The 16,155-nt window shown below is 38.6% G+C and overlaps 1 protein-coding gene across 1 annotated transcript in view; it reads left to right on the top strand.

Annotated features, from left to right (window-relative positions):
• LEPR (leptin receptor) overlaps positions 1-15,879 on the top strand; it is a 53,174-nt gene extending 37,295 nt beyond the window's left edge. Inside the window, exons 10-19 of the mRNA XM_033151876.1 lie at positions 3,854-4,053; positions 6,428-6,576; positions 7,436-7,595; positions 7,915-7,997; positions 9,116-9,332; positions 9,420-9,602; positions 10,881-10,976; positions 11,488-11,590; positions 12,021-12,096; positions 13,161-15,879. Of these exons, the coding sequence (XP_033007767.1) occupies positions 3,854-4,053; positions 6,428-6,576; positions 7,436-7,595; positions 7,915-7,997; positions 9,116-9,332; positions 9,420-9,602; positions 10,881-10,976; positions 11,488-11,590; positions 12,021-12,096; positions 13,161-13,178 (1,285 nt within the window). The 3' untranslated portion in view covers positions 13,179-15,879. The remainder of the gene's footprint in view (positions 1-3,853; positions 4,054-6,427; positions 6,577-7,435; positions 7,596-7,914; positions 7,998-9,115; positions 9,333-9,419; positions 9,603-10,880; positions 10,977-11,487; positions 11,591-12,020; positions 12,097-13,160) is intronic.
• Positions 15,880-16,155: the final 276 nt, after the last annotated feature.

The following is a 16,155-nucleotide window of genomic DNA, read 5'->3' as shown; positions in this document are numbered from 1 at the left end:
ACCAGTTTCTTTTTATCTATTTTTAAATGTGACATTCAAAGCAGATGTTTGCAGAAGGATTCCAAAGACCCATATGAACTTACCTGTTATGTTCCCAGTTGGACATTTTATATCACTGAGTGCCAACTCCCCTTTTACACTAGCCCAGTACTTGGTTATGTCTGCTGATTGCCACTAAACATAGGTTTGCTATGAAGTCTTAGTTGGAATTGTGGCCACAGTCATTTGGATTGCTAATCCTTATTTGATCAGAAGTGGGTGAACCTGCTAGGTGGGTTGAAAACACTTGCAGGGCACAATGGACATATTTCTAACCAGAGGCAAGCAGTATGAAATATACTACTATTTATCAAAGCATGAGATGGGTCATTCTAAGAGAGCACATATACTTGCTGCCAAAGTGGAGTGAGTAAGCAGGAGCTCACAAAGTGTTTTGTTTTGTTTTTGAATAAGCTATGACTGTACTGAGAGGCTAAAGCAGAGTCATGTGGGCATGAGACAAAGTGGGAGGTCTAGACAGCTACTCAGCTTCACTGGGTGTATGCTAAGGAACTGTGCTTTTATAATATCAAAGACCAATATGAAGCTTGTTGGGGGACAGTCATATCCAGAGAGGTCTATGTGCATGTGCAAAGCACTTCACCTTGCACTGGGGGTGGTGGAGAAGATTCCTCACCCCACCCCACAACTCCATTCTCTCATGCCTCTTGGAGTGCTGCTCTGAAATAGCCTCTGAACTTTTGAGAACAGAAAAGTAATGCCACTAGAAGATGCAGAAAACCATTTACAGTGCTTTGGATGCCTGCTTATGAGTCAATATGTTTTTAACTGTGGTACATTTGGAGACAAATCATGCTGTTTAGCAGTGACAATCTATGGCATAGTGAGCTGGGAAGCCATCAGGTAAACCTGCCGATCAAAATACAAACCTGGCAGTATTAGCATTCCTACTTCTAAGCGTACTGTCAAAATGCAGGCCAAATGTGTCTTTATATCCTAGTCGTGCATTCACCAGGCGTTTCTCAAATTATAGTGGTGTTCCACCCCAAGAACACATACTGTACTTGGGAAGCATGTGAGAGGCAACACTGTTGGACTTGATTTAATGAAGCTATAACACCAGACTGCTAACATTTCACAAAGATCCACTGCAATTAGCATATTGTTACCATTTGTTATGAGCCGAGAATTTGTCAAATGCAGTGCTTAGAGTATTGGCCCCATATGTGAGAAAACCAGTTCAAATTCCTTCTTATGAGAAATCTGGGCAAGCCTCTCAGCCTAACTCACTCTCAAGTTTATTCTGAGATTGCAGACCCAGGTCTGAGCATCTCCTACAATTGAAGGAATACATATGTCATTCAGCCCAGACACAGAGATCCAGCACTGAGGGCCTTCTGGCGGTTCCCACACTTCAAGAAGTGAAGCTACAGGGAACCAGGCAGAGGGCCATCTCTGTAGTGGCACCCACCTCATGGAATGCCCTCAGATGTTAAGGAAATGAGTAATTATATAACATTTAGGAAACATCTGAAGGCCGCCCTGTATAGGGAAGCTTTTTAAGGTTTAATGTTTTACTGTGTTTTATATATGCTGGAAGCCGGCCAGAGTGGTTGGGGCAACCCAGCCACATGGGCGGAGTACAGATAAATTAGTAGTAGTAGTAGTAGTAGTAGCAGCAGCAGCAGCAGCAGCAGCTTCAGCAGCAGCAACATGCCAATTTTGAGGTTTTCTGCCAGGGAAAGGAGTATTAGATTTGGCTCAAAGCTGCTCGACTGTGGGATCTCTGGGTAGGCTCTCTCTGAACCTTAGTTCCCCACCTTCAAAATGAAATTATTATTTACCTGCTTCACAGTAATTGTGAAGAATAAGACAAAGAATTGTAAAGTATTCTGTGTGCTAGAAAAGCTTTATAAAAATAAATACAGGTTTTATTTAAAAATTGAGGATAACATATAGCCCTGAATAAATTTTTTTCATGAGTGCACATACAAATGAAAATATGCCACCAATGAGCAAGAAGAAAATTATAAAACTTGTCTCTCCCCCACTTTCCACAGGCTGCAAAAAAGTGTACAAAGAGAATAGTATAGCTGATTCATGTTTTATAAAAATTATTTAAGAATCTGTATTTTGAGCTATCCATCCACCTTGAGAGATTCCAGATAGAATTGGTAGTTTTGATTCTTTATAACATGAATGGGGAACCTGGGATCCCCCATGGATTACAGCTCCCATCATTCCTGACCATTGACCATGCTGGCTCAGCTGATGGGAACTGAAGTCCAACAACATCTGAAAGGCCCCAGATTACCCACCCCTGCTTTACAATATCTTTCCAACATGCTCTTAGGCCAATATTAGTATAATTCATTCATATTCCCAACAGGATGTACATTAGAGCCAGTTGTTGTTGTTGTTTGTGTGGCAGGATTCCCAGTGACTTAAACAAGCTGCAAGGCGTGCTCTTTTTCTAGTGAAATAGCCAATACATTGCCCGTTGTTGAATGACTAATGTGAAACTGAATAGGGGCTGGGCACATCTTAATTTCAGAAAGACTCCAAACTCTTGGCTTGGTCAAGTGGGGCAAATCACATTTGTGATGTAAAACAGTAATGTAGGGAAAGTTTGTACAGCTGTCTGCTTGTGAGACAAATATGCATGTGTCACAAGGTCTGTGCACTTACATCTATCTTATAATAGGTACATTAAGAACCTTTTTTATGATTGTTTGAGTAGCCATGACCTAAAATGGAAATGGAGAGCAGCCTTGCTTAGCCTAAAGTACAATGACCAAGGTTGCAAACTGATGTGTTCCTGCAAAATTTGCCCGGCTCAGGTTGAATGTTTCATTTGTTAGTTCCTTAGACTACAGCCCAATAGTGCTTAATTTCTAAAATGAGAGGTACTGATATCCAAATAGACTTACCACAGGGATAGTCAATGTGGTACCCACCAGATGTTGTTAGACTACAGTTCCCATAATCCCTGACTATGAGGCAGTTCAATGTGAATTAATACACATTACCACTGGAAGAGGGGATCCCTGTAAAAGTATTAAATCTGAAGATTAAAATTACCTAAATGCACCACTGGCTTCAGGCAGTGTGGGACAAGGTAGTGATGCAGAGAACAGGTAAAAGAACATGGTGGGGATAGCAATGGCTTCAGTCTAGGACCAAGCCTTGAAGCATGTTAATATGAGGGTGCCATTTCAATGCAAAGAATAACCCACAGCAATGTCAGTATAAGCTCATTACCTTTTTGAGGTTCCATTCACTGACCTGGAAGGCTGTAACACACACACACACATAAACACACCCACACACACCGGTATGGAAAGTGGATATGAGTAGCCAGTGGTGAGATATAAACATTCACTTGCTTCATCTATTTTGCATTCAAACTATCACAAGAATTTCCCTTGGATAAACCCGACTTCTGTTCTGCAAGAGAATTCAGTCCCGCCTGCAATTCTAGCACCATGATACCTTTCATAAGCAAAAACATGTTGGTGAAAAAGGTAATTTAACAGCAAATAATAATTATATGTATGAGTTGTTATTCCCTTTTCAGTGTTCCCAGGGATTGTTTTGGTTTTGGGAACCATTTTTAAATGACTGATTCTGAAAGGGATATTTAGTCCATTTCAGCTGAGTAGGCTGAGAGAAATTCTTAAAAACAATTTTTGTTAAATTGATGGGTAAAAAACATGGTGTTTGAGGGCTTTCTCATCTGTATTAGTTTTTTTACAGCATATAGCATATACAAATGACAGTTTTGCATCGTTAATCTCCAGATGCATATAATCTCATAGCTAAACTGAAAACAATGTTTTCATGTCTTTTAAAGGAGTGATGTGTATTGTACAGAGTCTCCAAGTATGCCTTCTGATACAGAGGTAAAAGAATGCCCTTCACAGAGGAATAATTCTTACGAGTGCATCTTTCAGCCTTTTTATCTCCTGTCTGGATACACAATGTGGATAGAGATTAAGCACTCACTGGGGACAGTGACATCACCACCAGTGTGTATCCTTCCAAAAGAAGTGGGTAAGTGAAAAACGTTTCTGAGAATGGATCATTGATAAGTTTGCACCCAAAAGAGCTTGAAAGAAACTGTTCTGACTTTGTATATAGTGTAATGTTGTAACATAGCTATGATTCCCCTAGAAATGTTCTAGGTGGATATCTTCCTTAATTCCATACTTTTGTAAACTTATTAAAGGTTATAAACAATATTTTTATCAAGGCTAAAATTTCAGCAATGTTCTACTTTCATTGAATAGATGAAGAAGAGAACCAAGTTTGTTTCTAATGATCAGATGCTATTACGTTTGGGCCTCCCAAAGTCTCCTAGCCCAGGGCCTCCGGTTGCTTAAATCTGGGCCTGTCTGGGACCTTCTGCATGCAGGGTAGATGACTCTACCTACCACTGAGCTATGGCCATTCCCCCTGGTGCTTTTTGTTCCCACAGGTTACAGTATATTGCTTTTCTCAAGGGACTTGGGCATGCTATCCAATTCATTAGGAGCTTCTTTCAAATGATGTTGCCAAGGAAAAGTAGTTTGTAAAGTAGCTTCTCACTTTTGTAGTATACCAACAGCTATTACTTTTAAGGGGTGGTGGTGGAAATTTGGACCCTAGCCACACTTTCATGATGCATATAAAATGGAAAATCACAGCTACCCCACAGTAATTCAGACTTTAATTTGAAAACTGTAAATTACAGAACTATAATTTGCTTCCTTCTCGCATAAGTGCCTTTGTGCCTGCTCCCTCCAGTTCTTTATCCCCCCCCCCGCCGCCCCCATACACACACACCATTGTCTCTTCTCCAAGCATTTGTTTTTCTTATGGTACTTAAATTATCCAGTCAATGATGGTGAGCTTGTGTGATGGCCAGTGATAGCTGATTTTATTAAAACTGAAATAAAATTAAGTGTATGAATTACCATGGCATGCAATAACTAGATATTTCCAACAATGGCTTTAATTTTCAATACTCCTCATCTCCCTTTCCATTTTCCATCACTTCCTTGTTACTTTCCCCCTGTTATAACTTGTCTCCAACTAAACATATACATTCATAGGGAGTACTATATATCCCCAAACAACACCCAATTCATATGGATTCTCAGCTCCTTGGTTATATGCTTAGTATCATACCCAACGTTTCAGATGGCATGTGGAATAGAACTTAAAGAATTATGAACATTTTGAAAAGAAAAGCTGTTAATAACTATTAAGTTTTCATGGCTTTAAAGTGGGGTGGTACCACCCTAGTTATGGAATATGCCTTCCACAGTGAGGCTCACCTGGTACCTATATTAAGATATTTTTGGTACCAAATGAAGACCTTTTTATTCTCCCTGTGTTTTTACAATTTAGAGTTATGCTTCAGTGGATTGTTTTATTGAGATTGATATTGTTTTATTGAGATTGTTTTATTGAGAGGAGACCCACTGAAATTAATGGGCCTAACTTAGTTATGTCCATTAGTTTCAATGGATCTGTTCTGTGTAACACTTCACAGTTTAGTCCCATTGTATATATATCTCTCTCTCTCTTTCTCACTCTCTCTCTCTCTCTCTCTCTCTCTCTCTCTCTCACACACACACACACACACCGGCCATCCTTGTGCTTGCTATTTTAAAACTGGCATTGGAAAACATATCAAAATTACTGAAATACATACAAAACAGTTCTTGCAAGAAGGAGTGCCTCTTCTCATACATCAGTCATCCCTACATCAGGCTCTCTTAAGATCCTCAGAGGAGGCTCTTTTCTATGTTCCGTTGCCAGTGAAAGTTATTAATGTTGTGGTGAGGAAGACAGCCTCTCTTTTGTGCTGGCACCACAGCTGTGGAATGTTCTCCTCATAGAAGCATAACTGGTGCCAGTGCTGAACTGATTCTGGCTCCTAGTTAAAACTTATCTATCTACCCAGGCATCTTAATGTCTTATACTGGTGATTGTTGAAGTACTCTGCTGATTTGGCTGTCCCTGTTTCTTTCTATGTTATTTGCTTTGCTGCATTATTTTGGTCTGTCCCAGTCCCATTTTATTCCATGTCTCTGTATAGCAAGCTGGCATCAGAATGAGCCAACATGGTGTCCTTCAGATGTTTATGGACCACACTGACACCATCCCTGATTACAGGCGTCGCCGCCTAAGGATGATGAGATCTGGAGTCTGAAAACGCTTGTAGGGCACCATTTTGGGTACCCATTGTATAGATGATTGTCAAGCTATAAATATTTTTAACAAAATGTAATAAATGAATTGTTGAGAGGACAGGATACAGCTATAATGAATATAAAATAATAATAATGCCAGTTGGGTAAGGAAGAACTGACACACAGCTTTATAGGATTCTATTAGAGACCTCATAAACCAGTCAAATTTATTTTGTTTAACTTTCTAGTGAAGCCGTTTTCTCCCTCCAGTGTCAAAGCAGAAATTACAGGGGAAGCGGGACTGCTGAATGTGAGCTGGAAAAACCCAGAACTTCCAAAGAATGATCTCCAGTTTCAGATTCGGTATGCGATCAATGAAACAGAAATTGCCTGGGAGGTATGGTCACACTTAATCTAAATTAGTCTGTGTATCACGAGATGCAAGGGTGCAATGTTTGCTGCTAGTTTGTAAAAATGCGTATATTCCAGCATTTGGTTTGTCTAGCAAAATAAACATTTGTGACATGCCTATCTTCAGTAGATTAACCTTCATCCATTGTGTGTGAGGGAGGGGGAAACTGGGGTGTATTTTTCCACGCCAATGAGATTTCCATATATGATGGGCTATTTTCAATTATGAACAATTACAAACAAAAACTATACTCTAAAGTAAAATGTAATGAAAATATTGTAAACTTTCTTTTAAAAAAACCCACAACTTTATTACAACTGAGAACCAATGCTAATAGCTTTGTGGGGTTTTTTTTCTAACCCCTGCTAGAAAATTGCCCTTGGTTAGACAAATATGGTTTGTGCCAATCTGTTGACACCCCATACACTTCATGACCTTTCTTGACCACCTTCTGCCTATTTGTCCATGAAAAATGATGGGATGTTTTACTACACCAATCTGTTAACATTGGCTGGGTTAGTAAACACACACAAAAGGCAGAATTCATTGCATTTCTGGTGCAGGGTTTTTTTTTTTGTTTCCAGAAGGAAAATGGAAAGTGGTAACTGGCTGAAATTTGGGCACATTTTACAGGTGACCATTTGTGACAGTGTCCATGGAGAACTGTTCTTCAGGTCAGCTTATGTGTTACTTTCACAATGAAAAATGCACTGGGGAGTGCTTTGGCCCCCACAAATTGGATGAAGATTAAGTAGCAGTTAGCCTGTTGATGATTTAAGATCTCGGCCTGTCACTCAGAAATGATTTTGTTTGTTACTAGTTTAAACATCCTTTTTTGTTGCAGGTGCAGGAGGTTTCTGATCCATTAGTTAGCTCTGCCAGCACAAAGGTGCAGGATCCCTGCGCAGTATACGTTGTTCAGGTGCGCTGCAGTGTGATTGATGGAGTTGGCTACTGGAGTGATTGGAGCAGACCCGCCTACACAGTTGTTAAGGATATCAAAGGTCAGTCACTGTCTTACCTGTATGCTTTCAGTTTGTTGGGGTTGTTTTTTGTTTTTTACTGGAATTATGTAACCCAGGGGTGGCCAACTCCCAAGAGACTGTGATCTACTCACGGAGTTAAAAACTGACAGTGATCTACCCCCCTTTTTTAAGAGGGAGAGAGGGCTTTTTTTTTTAGGGGAGCCAAAGTTGTTGGGCTTCTTTGGGGGGATCCAGTGATTGGCCAGTGATCTACCAGTAGATCACGATCTACCTATTGGACATGCATGATTAACCAAATAGGCTGTTGTTTGCTTCTTACTGTATCCCCCCCCCCCAGCTCCCTTGAGAGGACCTGAATTCTGGAGAACCATTAATGAAGATTCAATAAGGAACCAGAAAAATGTTACTCTTTTTTGGAAGGTAAATAAATGGAAGAGGGTAAATGAGATATTTGAAATCTATTTCAGGTTTGTTTTTTTTGTGATGTTCATGATATATATTGTGGGTGTTGGCTGGCTTTGAAGGATACCAGACCTAAGACATTGGTAATTTCTGTTAACAAAACCAGTGAAACATAGGTTTACAACAGAGCTCTGTGACAGATCAGAATATGATGTTTGGTGTGGGGCAGGTGGTAATGGCTTGGAGAAAATGGCCTTGCAAGCCAAATTAGGATTGTTGTCAGTCTAATTAGGCTTGTACGTCAGAGCTTACCATGAAGAAGATCATCCCATGATGATGACCCCCCACTCTAGGCTGACAGAAAGTTTTCCATTAGGCACAGGAAAAAGATCTCTAACAAAGAAAAGAGCCTCTTGAATCTCCAAGTGCCACCTTTTTAATAAACAGAAGCATTTTCTCATGAAGAATGAGAGAATCTGTTTTTGGACATGGTCCAATCCCTGTTGGCCAAAGCTAGCAGGGGCCTGACAAGTAAGAACTATTCATAGTTTATTATTCAAAAGGGGAAATTGAATTAAGTTAATAGCATTTCAAGCACCCTTACTGCGTAGCCTGCCAGGATGTCAGACATTCCCTTAACAATTCACAGGTCACTCATATTTGTTAACATCACTTATCAAATAGGAAGAAAGGAGGTTTATTTGGTAGGTGTCTGATTCTGAATGACAAGCATTAATTCACAAAGGAAAAGGCTGTTTAAAATGAGGTTTCTTATGTAAAATTTATTTCACCAATTAAAAACCCAGATACTTCTCTTCGTGCTATACTACACTTCATACTACAAAACCTAAGTTTGATTATTTTAAACCCAACTTTGCTTGCCCGGCAAACTGTGTAAAATATTTTAATTTATATTCATTGGTATATAGAAGTAATCAAAGGTGATGGAAGTTGTGGACCATTATAGGCAGTTATGGACAGATGCATGATGATTATTATAAAACGTAGCTTTTAGTCTTGCTAACATAAAAACAAGATACCAAACCCTCAACTGCTCCTAAAAAAACATATATCACTGCCAAAACCAGCCTCAATCCACAGTTGAACTGCCTAATGTATCTGAATTTTTCTTACAGCCACTGATGAAGAACCTTTCCTTATGCAGTGTGCTAGACTATGTGGTTGAGCATAATACTTCAGAAAACATTACTTGGTCTGACTATGTAGAAAATGATACTGCCTACACATTTTCATGGACGGAGGATGTACATGCCATTAAGGTTCTAGCTGTCAACTCAATAGGAACTTCCTCAGTCAATTTCATTTTAACTCTATCACAACAAATCAGCACAGGTAAGAAAAACATTTTTTGATAGCTTCAAGTTTTGTTAACTCAGTAATCTAGTTTATGACCAACATACTGTTTTGCTGTTTTGTCAGTAAACATTGTGAAGTCTCTCAGTGCCTATCCGGTGAACAGCAGTTGTGTCATTGTGTCCTGGACACTTTCGCCTGTGGCTTATATAATTACATCTTTTGTAATTGAATGGACAAATTTAAACGAAGAAGAGCAGATTAAATGGATTATGATTCCCTCAAATGTTAGGAAGTACCACATTTTTGGTGAGTTTGTACTTAAAAAGATCTATTACTCCTTCTCTTGTGTTTCAATATCTTCCACCAGTATTTGATTATAGATAAAGATTTACTGCAAAACCGTAAAGGCTAGCAACTACAATATTGTACATTTAACAGAAATCCCGAAAGGACTCCACAACAGCCTTTTATTTAATATTGAAGTACAGGTTTCCTTTCCTTTCCTTGTGATAAATGGTATACTTGGTTTCTTATCGTGCAATCCTATGCTTGTTTACGCAGAAATAAGTCCCATTGAGTTCAATAGGATTTACTCCTCGGTAATAGTGTACAGGATTGCAGTCACAATTTTATTTTCTGGTGCTGTCCCCCCCCCCCCAAAAAAGCTTTAAGGCTGGAATCCTAATCCTACTCAGTGGGGCTTACTTCTGAGTAGACATGTGTAGGCTTTCAGCTCCAGTAAGGACCTCTCCTGCAGAACAACACACTGGTGTTAGTTTGTTGTCAAATCAAATATAATTATATAAATTTTATAATTAAAATGTATATTCTCTTCTTTATGTATATTTCTCTTCATGTTCTTCCTAGGTTCCTATGATGTTTAAAAGTCCAGCATGGCTGGTTAGAAAATGCAGTGGGGGAGGATGGAGGTTTAAGAGCGGGAAAGGAGGAACGTATACTGTCTGTTGTATGCTTTAGAAAAAGAAAACCCTTTAATAAATATGTATTAAAAATGTAAGCTATGCCATTCAAAATAACTTGAACTGCCTCCTACTTTTCCAGGTATAGCTGAAGGTACTTCTGCTTGTAATGCAAATGTATCCATTCACATACAGAGAATTTTAAAAGTTTCACTATTTGTTTGATTACAGAAATTTGCTATATTAGAAATGGTGTTTCCTGGCTCATCTTTGAAATTTATTGTGGATTATCCTTCTTAAGACAAGACTGATAAACAGTAACTGAATGGTCTCTGTGTGAGATGAACAGTTACAGAGGATTGTTATGTGTAGTGACTTTTTATGATTTCCTAATTTCTAATGTCTGTAAAGCAGGGATGGAGAACCCGTGGCCCTGCAGATGTTGTTGGGTAACTGTTCCCACTATGCCTAAACAATGAACTCGCTGGGTGGGAGCAGGACTTCAGCAACATATGAAGGACCACATTAACCCTAACGACAGAACTCGAGAGAGATGCCCATCTTTCAGCGTTGGAAGGCCCAAGCTGTTTTATGGATTTTGTAGATTAGGAATTGTTAAGAAGATTTAGTATGCCCAAATTAAAAATGTGCTATGTTGTTCCAGATAATTTCATTCTTATTGAGAAATACAAATTTAGTTTGTTCCCAATAATTCCTGAAGGAGTAACAAAGCCCACAGTGACATATGGATTCTCCAAAGGTGAGCAACTCTGGCATTTTTAGTAGACTTTTCCTTCAGACCAAGATTTCTTGCTCTAACGTTTAATGAGAAAAAAAATCAGATAATACGTTGGGAATGCTTATAACATATTAACAGCATGGCACATCTCAAATCTTGATTATGCCAGGAAAATTCAATAATTTTTAAATGAATAATCTTAATTATCGGTAACCAATTCCAATCTCTACTTAAAGCATACAAGAGCATTTCATTAATTTTGCTTAATCGCATGGTTTCAAGAGAAGAGAAAGGGAAAGTCCCATTGCATGAGCAGAATGCCACTCACACACCATTGGATACAACTCTATATATACAAGTCTCATTTAACTTTATGGAATAACAAATCAAGTTCAACTGTACAAGCTGATGCAAACAACCAAGTCTGCAATCTTATGTTCACTTAGTTGGGAGTAAGGTCCATTTTGTAGGATTATATTGTAAATATTCTCTGTAGTGATAGCTGTTTTAAACTGCTGGTTCTTATTTTCAGCTGGAATTGAAAAACAGAATGATGTGAACTTCTATGTGATTCTACCCCTAGTTATTTCATGCTCAGTTTTGCTACTTGGAGGTCTCTTGATCTTGCACCAAAGGTAAACCTTTCCTGTATTGAATCTGTTCACAAGTTTAGATTCAGATGAATAATTTGAAAGGTGCTGTAGATTAATCCCAGGAAAGGCAATTTCCAGTAGCAGACAGCGGGACGACAGTGGCACTTGCTTGACCTCCCACAAGTGTGCCACTGCTGCTTACTGGGAGGGAGAGTGAAAGGAGCAAGGAAACAGGCACGTCTGTGTTTTGCAAGAACATTGGCAGGTGTGCCGTAGTGGCTCTGCCATTAAGTAATTTTTGAACTTAGGTAATTTTTAAATTCAGTTGTCATTTTTAAAGCATCTGTAGGTGCTATTGGTTTCAATATGGCTTCTAAAAAGAATAAACCCTTATTTGTGAAATACATATTCAGAGTGAAAAGTGATTATATCCTTCACTGTGCCAAATCAATATCTTATTGGAATATTTCAGAATGAAGAAATTATTCTGGGATGATGTTCCAAACCCCAAGAATTGCTCTTGGGCACAAGGAGTTAACTTCCAAAAGGTATGGGTTCCCACCTTAAATACATTTCAGTGATTTGTGAGCTTTATTTGCTTTTAACTAATTTATTTACTCATCAAATTTTTTTAACAACCCTGTAAATAATGGCCATGGATAAAGAAATGAAACTTTATCATGTGCCTGCTACTCTCATGCAAACTTAAATACTAGAATGAATGGGGCTTTCTGGAAATGAAAGCCAATGCCTACTATTAAATTGAGTTCTACAATGGTTTCCACAGGTACACATCCAACAAAAAATGCCCTAACCCAGGGATCTTTTATGTGAACTGGAGACTCTAGTGTATGGAAAACTGTTTCCTTCAAGGCTTTCACTTCATCACAGGAAGCAACCTCCCATGCTCACAGAAATATGTGCATGGTTCTCCTCTCTCCTTTGAATATAATAGGGTAGCCCACATGAAGAGAATATTCTGCATGCAGTTGGTGCATAGGAAGCTCTTAGAATGAGTCAGACCATTTCACTCAGTATCTAACTTCCCCAACTTGGTTCCCTTTCAGATGTTGCTCAACAAAATACCCCATCAGCCCCAGCCAGCATAGGCAATGGTTGGGAATGATAGGAGTTGTAATCCAACAACATCTAGAGGGCACTAGGTTGGGGAAGGCTAGTCTACACTAACTGGTAAGAGCTTTCCAGGGTTTTCACAGTACCCTTTCCAAATCCTACTGGGAAATGCCAAGATTCAACCTAGGACCTTCTGAATACAGAGCAGGTGCATTCCCATAGTGAATGGGTACAATCCACCAGCCATTTCTATAGGATTTTGGTGCATTTATTGGTAAACTGCACTCTGATTCTTTGGTGGCACAAGCTAGTGCAGCTGTTGTAGCTTAAATTACAATGTTTACCATTAGATAATTTTACCTTGGAATCACAAATGTTATATTAAAAATTGAGATGGGCACAAGAAATATACTAATATCAAGGAGAATGCTTGCTTATTAGGTTCCCCCCCCATTATAAGTTATTTTAGTTTTCATTCCCAGTGAAATATTTATTTTCTCATCTTTATTGTTAATTTTATTTCATTTCATTTAAACAGAGAATGGACATTCTTTGAAGTCTAATCATGATCACTGCCCGCTGAACCAATGTGACAGCTCCCAGACTTCCTATACAGAGTTGTTAGAAGAATTATCTATTTGAATTCAGAAGACAGAATTACTTACATATCATTTCATTATTCTGCTGATTTTGTTCATATATAATAGTGCTGGAAATGATTTTGTTCAAAAGTTGAACTACTGGTATACAATTTTGAGAACACTTTCCATATTTCAGACCAGGTAAAGGGTTTGCTGGGTGTAAAGAGAGCATACATATCAAGATAGAAGTTAGGAGGACATGCTACACTATGATTTAATAACATGGAAACAAGCCTACACTTGAGAGTAACCCTCATCCCTTTCTTTCTCTTGCTTGGCTGGGAGTAGGAGTTTGGACACCTTTAGTTCTGCTTTTTGTTTATTGCAGTTTGTCATGTCATCCAGACCAGCAACTTTGGTTAACATGGGCTAAGTTTAGTTACAAACAAACTTACTTCAAACTGCAGTTTCTGAAGCAGGCTTGTTTAAACTAACCATAGTTAGCGTTGACAACAAGTCCATAACTGAAAGACATGACAAACTGTTGCTGTTTGCTGGCATCCGTCTGGTGAAGCAAAATTGAAACTTCTGCCACACAGGAGCCTATGAGCTCAAGAAGATGCTTGGCTTGTTCCTTAATAAACCATAAGTGAGCATAATGTGTGAATGCAACCAATGTGTGCCTTCCTATTCTCACTTTACTCCCCAAGTCTCCTGTTAATCAGCCTTCACTTACATGAATGCATAGAGAGAAGATCAGTAGTATATGGCTGACTAAATGAAGGTGGGGTAATGGGAAGGGAACCTGATTTTGCATTTAAGCCTGATATTTCCCATCCTTGGTTTACAACAATAGCAATAGGAGTCCAGAATTCCATGGCCTTAGAAACACCAATCTTTCTGCCATATTTCCATTTACGGTATTTATAAATGGTCTTTTAAAATGCTTTGCTAGTTGAACTGACACTTCACAGTATGTGTTGTTGAGTGTGTTGATCTCCTAGAACATGATTATTCTGCGGCTTCAATAGAGCTCTACGTATGTACTGTAGTTGAGTAGCATAGTCAGTAGAGGCACAGCCCTGAACTCTTCCCAGTTAATCTAATATTTTCTATAAATTGAGCCAGAAGCAAGAAGAGACTGTCATGAATAAGTAACCACATCTCTAACAGTTAGAGTCAGGAAGAAACCCTTTCTCCTTAGTTTGATTAGTAAGAAAAGTACCCAATTACTCTGACATTATGGCTTTTAAACTTTCTACTGTCTTTGAGGTTATCTGTTGGAATGTGAAATAGGAACTTCCTTAGACATTGAACTTCCAGATCAAAATCCTTCAAAATAGGGCACTCTGGAGCTTTGTGTTAATGAGAAGCTATTAGATTTTATGGGTCTGTGATCTTCTTTGTATGAAGAGACTTTTCTTAAAGACAAGAGATGCCTGACAATACTATTACGGAAGTACATGTGATTTCTGTGAGAACAGTGGGCTCCGTTCATGTCCATCAGAGTACTGAATGTCACACAAGATATTTAGCTATGCACATCTACTCCATTTTAATTTCATTTCATAGATGTATACATCTCCAAATTGCCTTTGAAATGAACATAATTCTTAAAACCTTCTTAATTCCCTGACTAGGTCCTCTGTGGTTATGCGTATTACAGTTTCTAGTTAGTCTATTAAATTCATTTTTCTTTATTGTATTTACTTGACTATATCAATAGCGTACTAGCATATAAAAAAGCAATGTCAATATATGTAACAGAGGATGAGTTTTGAAAGCAACAGGAGTTTCCATGCCCTCCCTCCAGTTTCTGTTTACCTCAGTGCACTTGGTGTAGAAGTTCGGTTTTAGAAGAAGCTCCTAAAAGTATTGAACATGTTTGAACAAAATGTTTATTATTGGAAACACTAAGGGGGCTATACTTCCTAGTCATTATAGCACTTGTGTACAGGGCATGGCACCTATGGCTCAATGGAGGCCTTTTCCTACTTTCACCTCTTGAAATGCATGCAGAGGTGAGAACACAGGCTTCATACCAGGGTATTGCAGGGAACATGAGGTATTTGAACACCTACCATCCAGCCATTCTTAATTACTTAGGCATGGGGAGCTGGGGATAGGGAGCAGGAAGAGAGGGAAGACAGAGAAATAAGATTCTGCCCACACCAGAAAGGATGCCCTAAGATAACATAGAAATATCAAAATGTAATTGAGATTTTCTACAAAAGAAAAATGCAACATAAACAAAGGGCAGGTAGTAAAAATTAAATTAGTCATCTTCAATAACCTTAGTCGGTCTACTCTTGAGTAGGACTAATGTTTCAGACAACCTCATTTCTACAAAATATTGAAAAATCATCATTTTTTGCAGCCACACTCCAATCCTTCAAAACTATCAAGTTACAGTTTCCCCAGTGAAGTCAGTGGGATCACTTTTTCATATTGTGAATACAAATAAATTGCATCTAGGACTTTAAGTGACTATATTTTGCACTCTCTCGTTATCTTGCAGTTGAATCCAAACTAAATTTTATATGACAGCTACTGAAGTTATGAATGCTCCCTTCGTGTTACTTTTCACAGGCTTAAATTACTGTAAAAATGTTTTCATGGCACTCCCATTTGATGCATATATTCAAGAGCAAATGTTTAACAGCCAAATGCTTAAGCATTTTAGGCCTACTCTGCATTTAACTATTTTATCATTGTAGCGTTGTGCCCCCCCCCCCAGGAAACAGTACCCACATCTAACTCATATTAATTCATATTTTAACTCATATTCATTCATGCTAACATATGGCTTATTTGATTTATGCAATCTTTGTTCTTGATTTGACTCTGTAGGTCAAGTATCAGAGAGCTGTATTAGAAAGCTGTAGTGGTAAATTCAAGCCCTCACACTGCGTGATCTGTGGGAGCTTGATGTGTCTCTCTGTACAGAAAATC

This window comes from Lacerta agilis, chromosome 6 (genome assembly GCF_009819535.1).
Source record: "Lacerta agilis isolate rLacAgi1 chromosome 6, rLacAgi1.pri, whole genome shotgun sequence".
Taxonomy (NCBI): domain Eukaryota; kingdom Metazoa; phylum Chordata; class Lepidosauria; order Squamata; family Lacertidae; genus Lacerta; species Lacerta agilis.
Note: the sequence above shows the minus strand (reverse complement) of the source record. Positions and strands in the feature narration are given on the sequence as shown.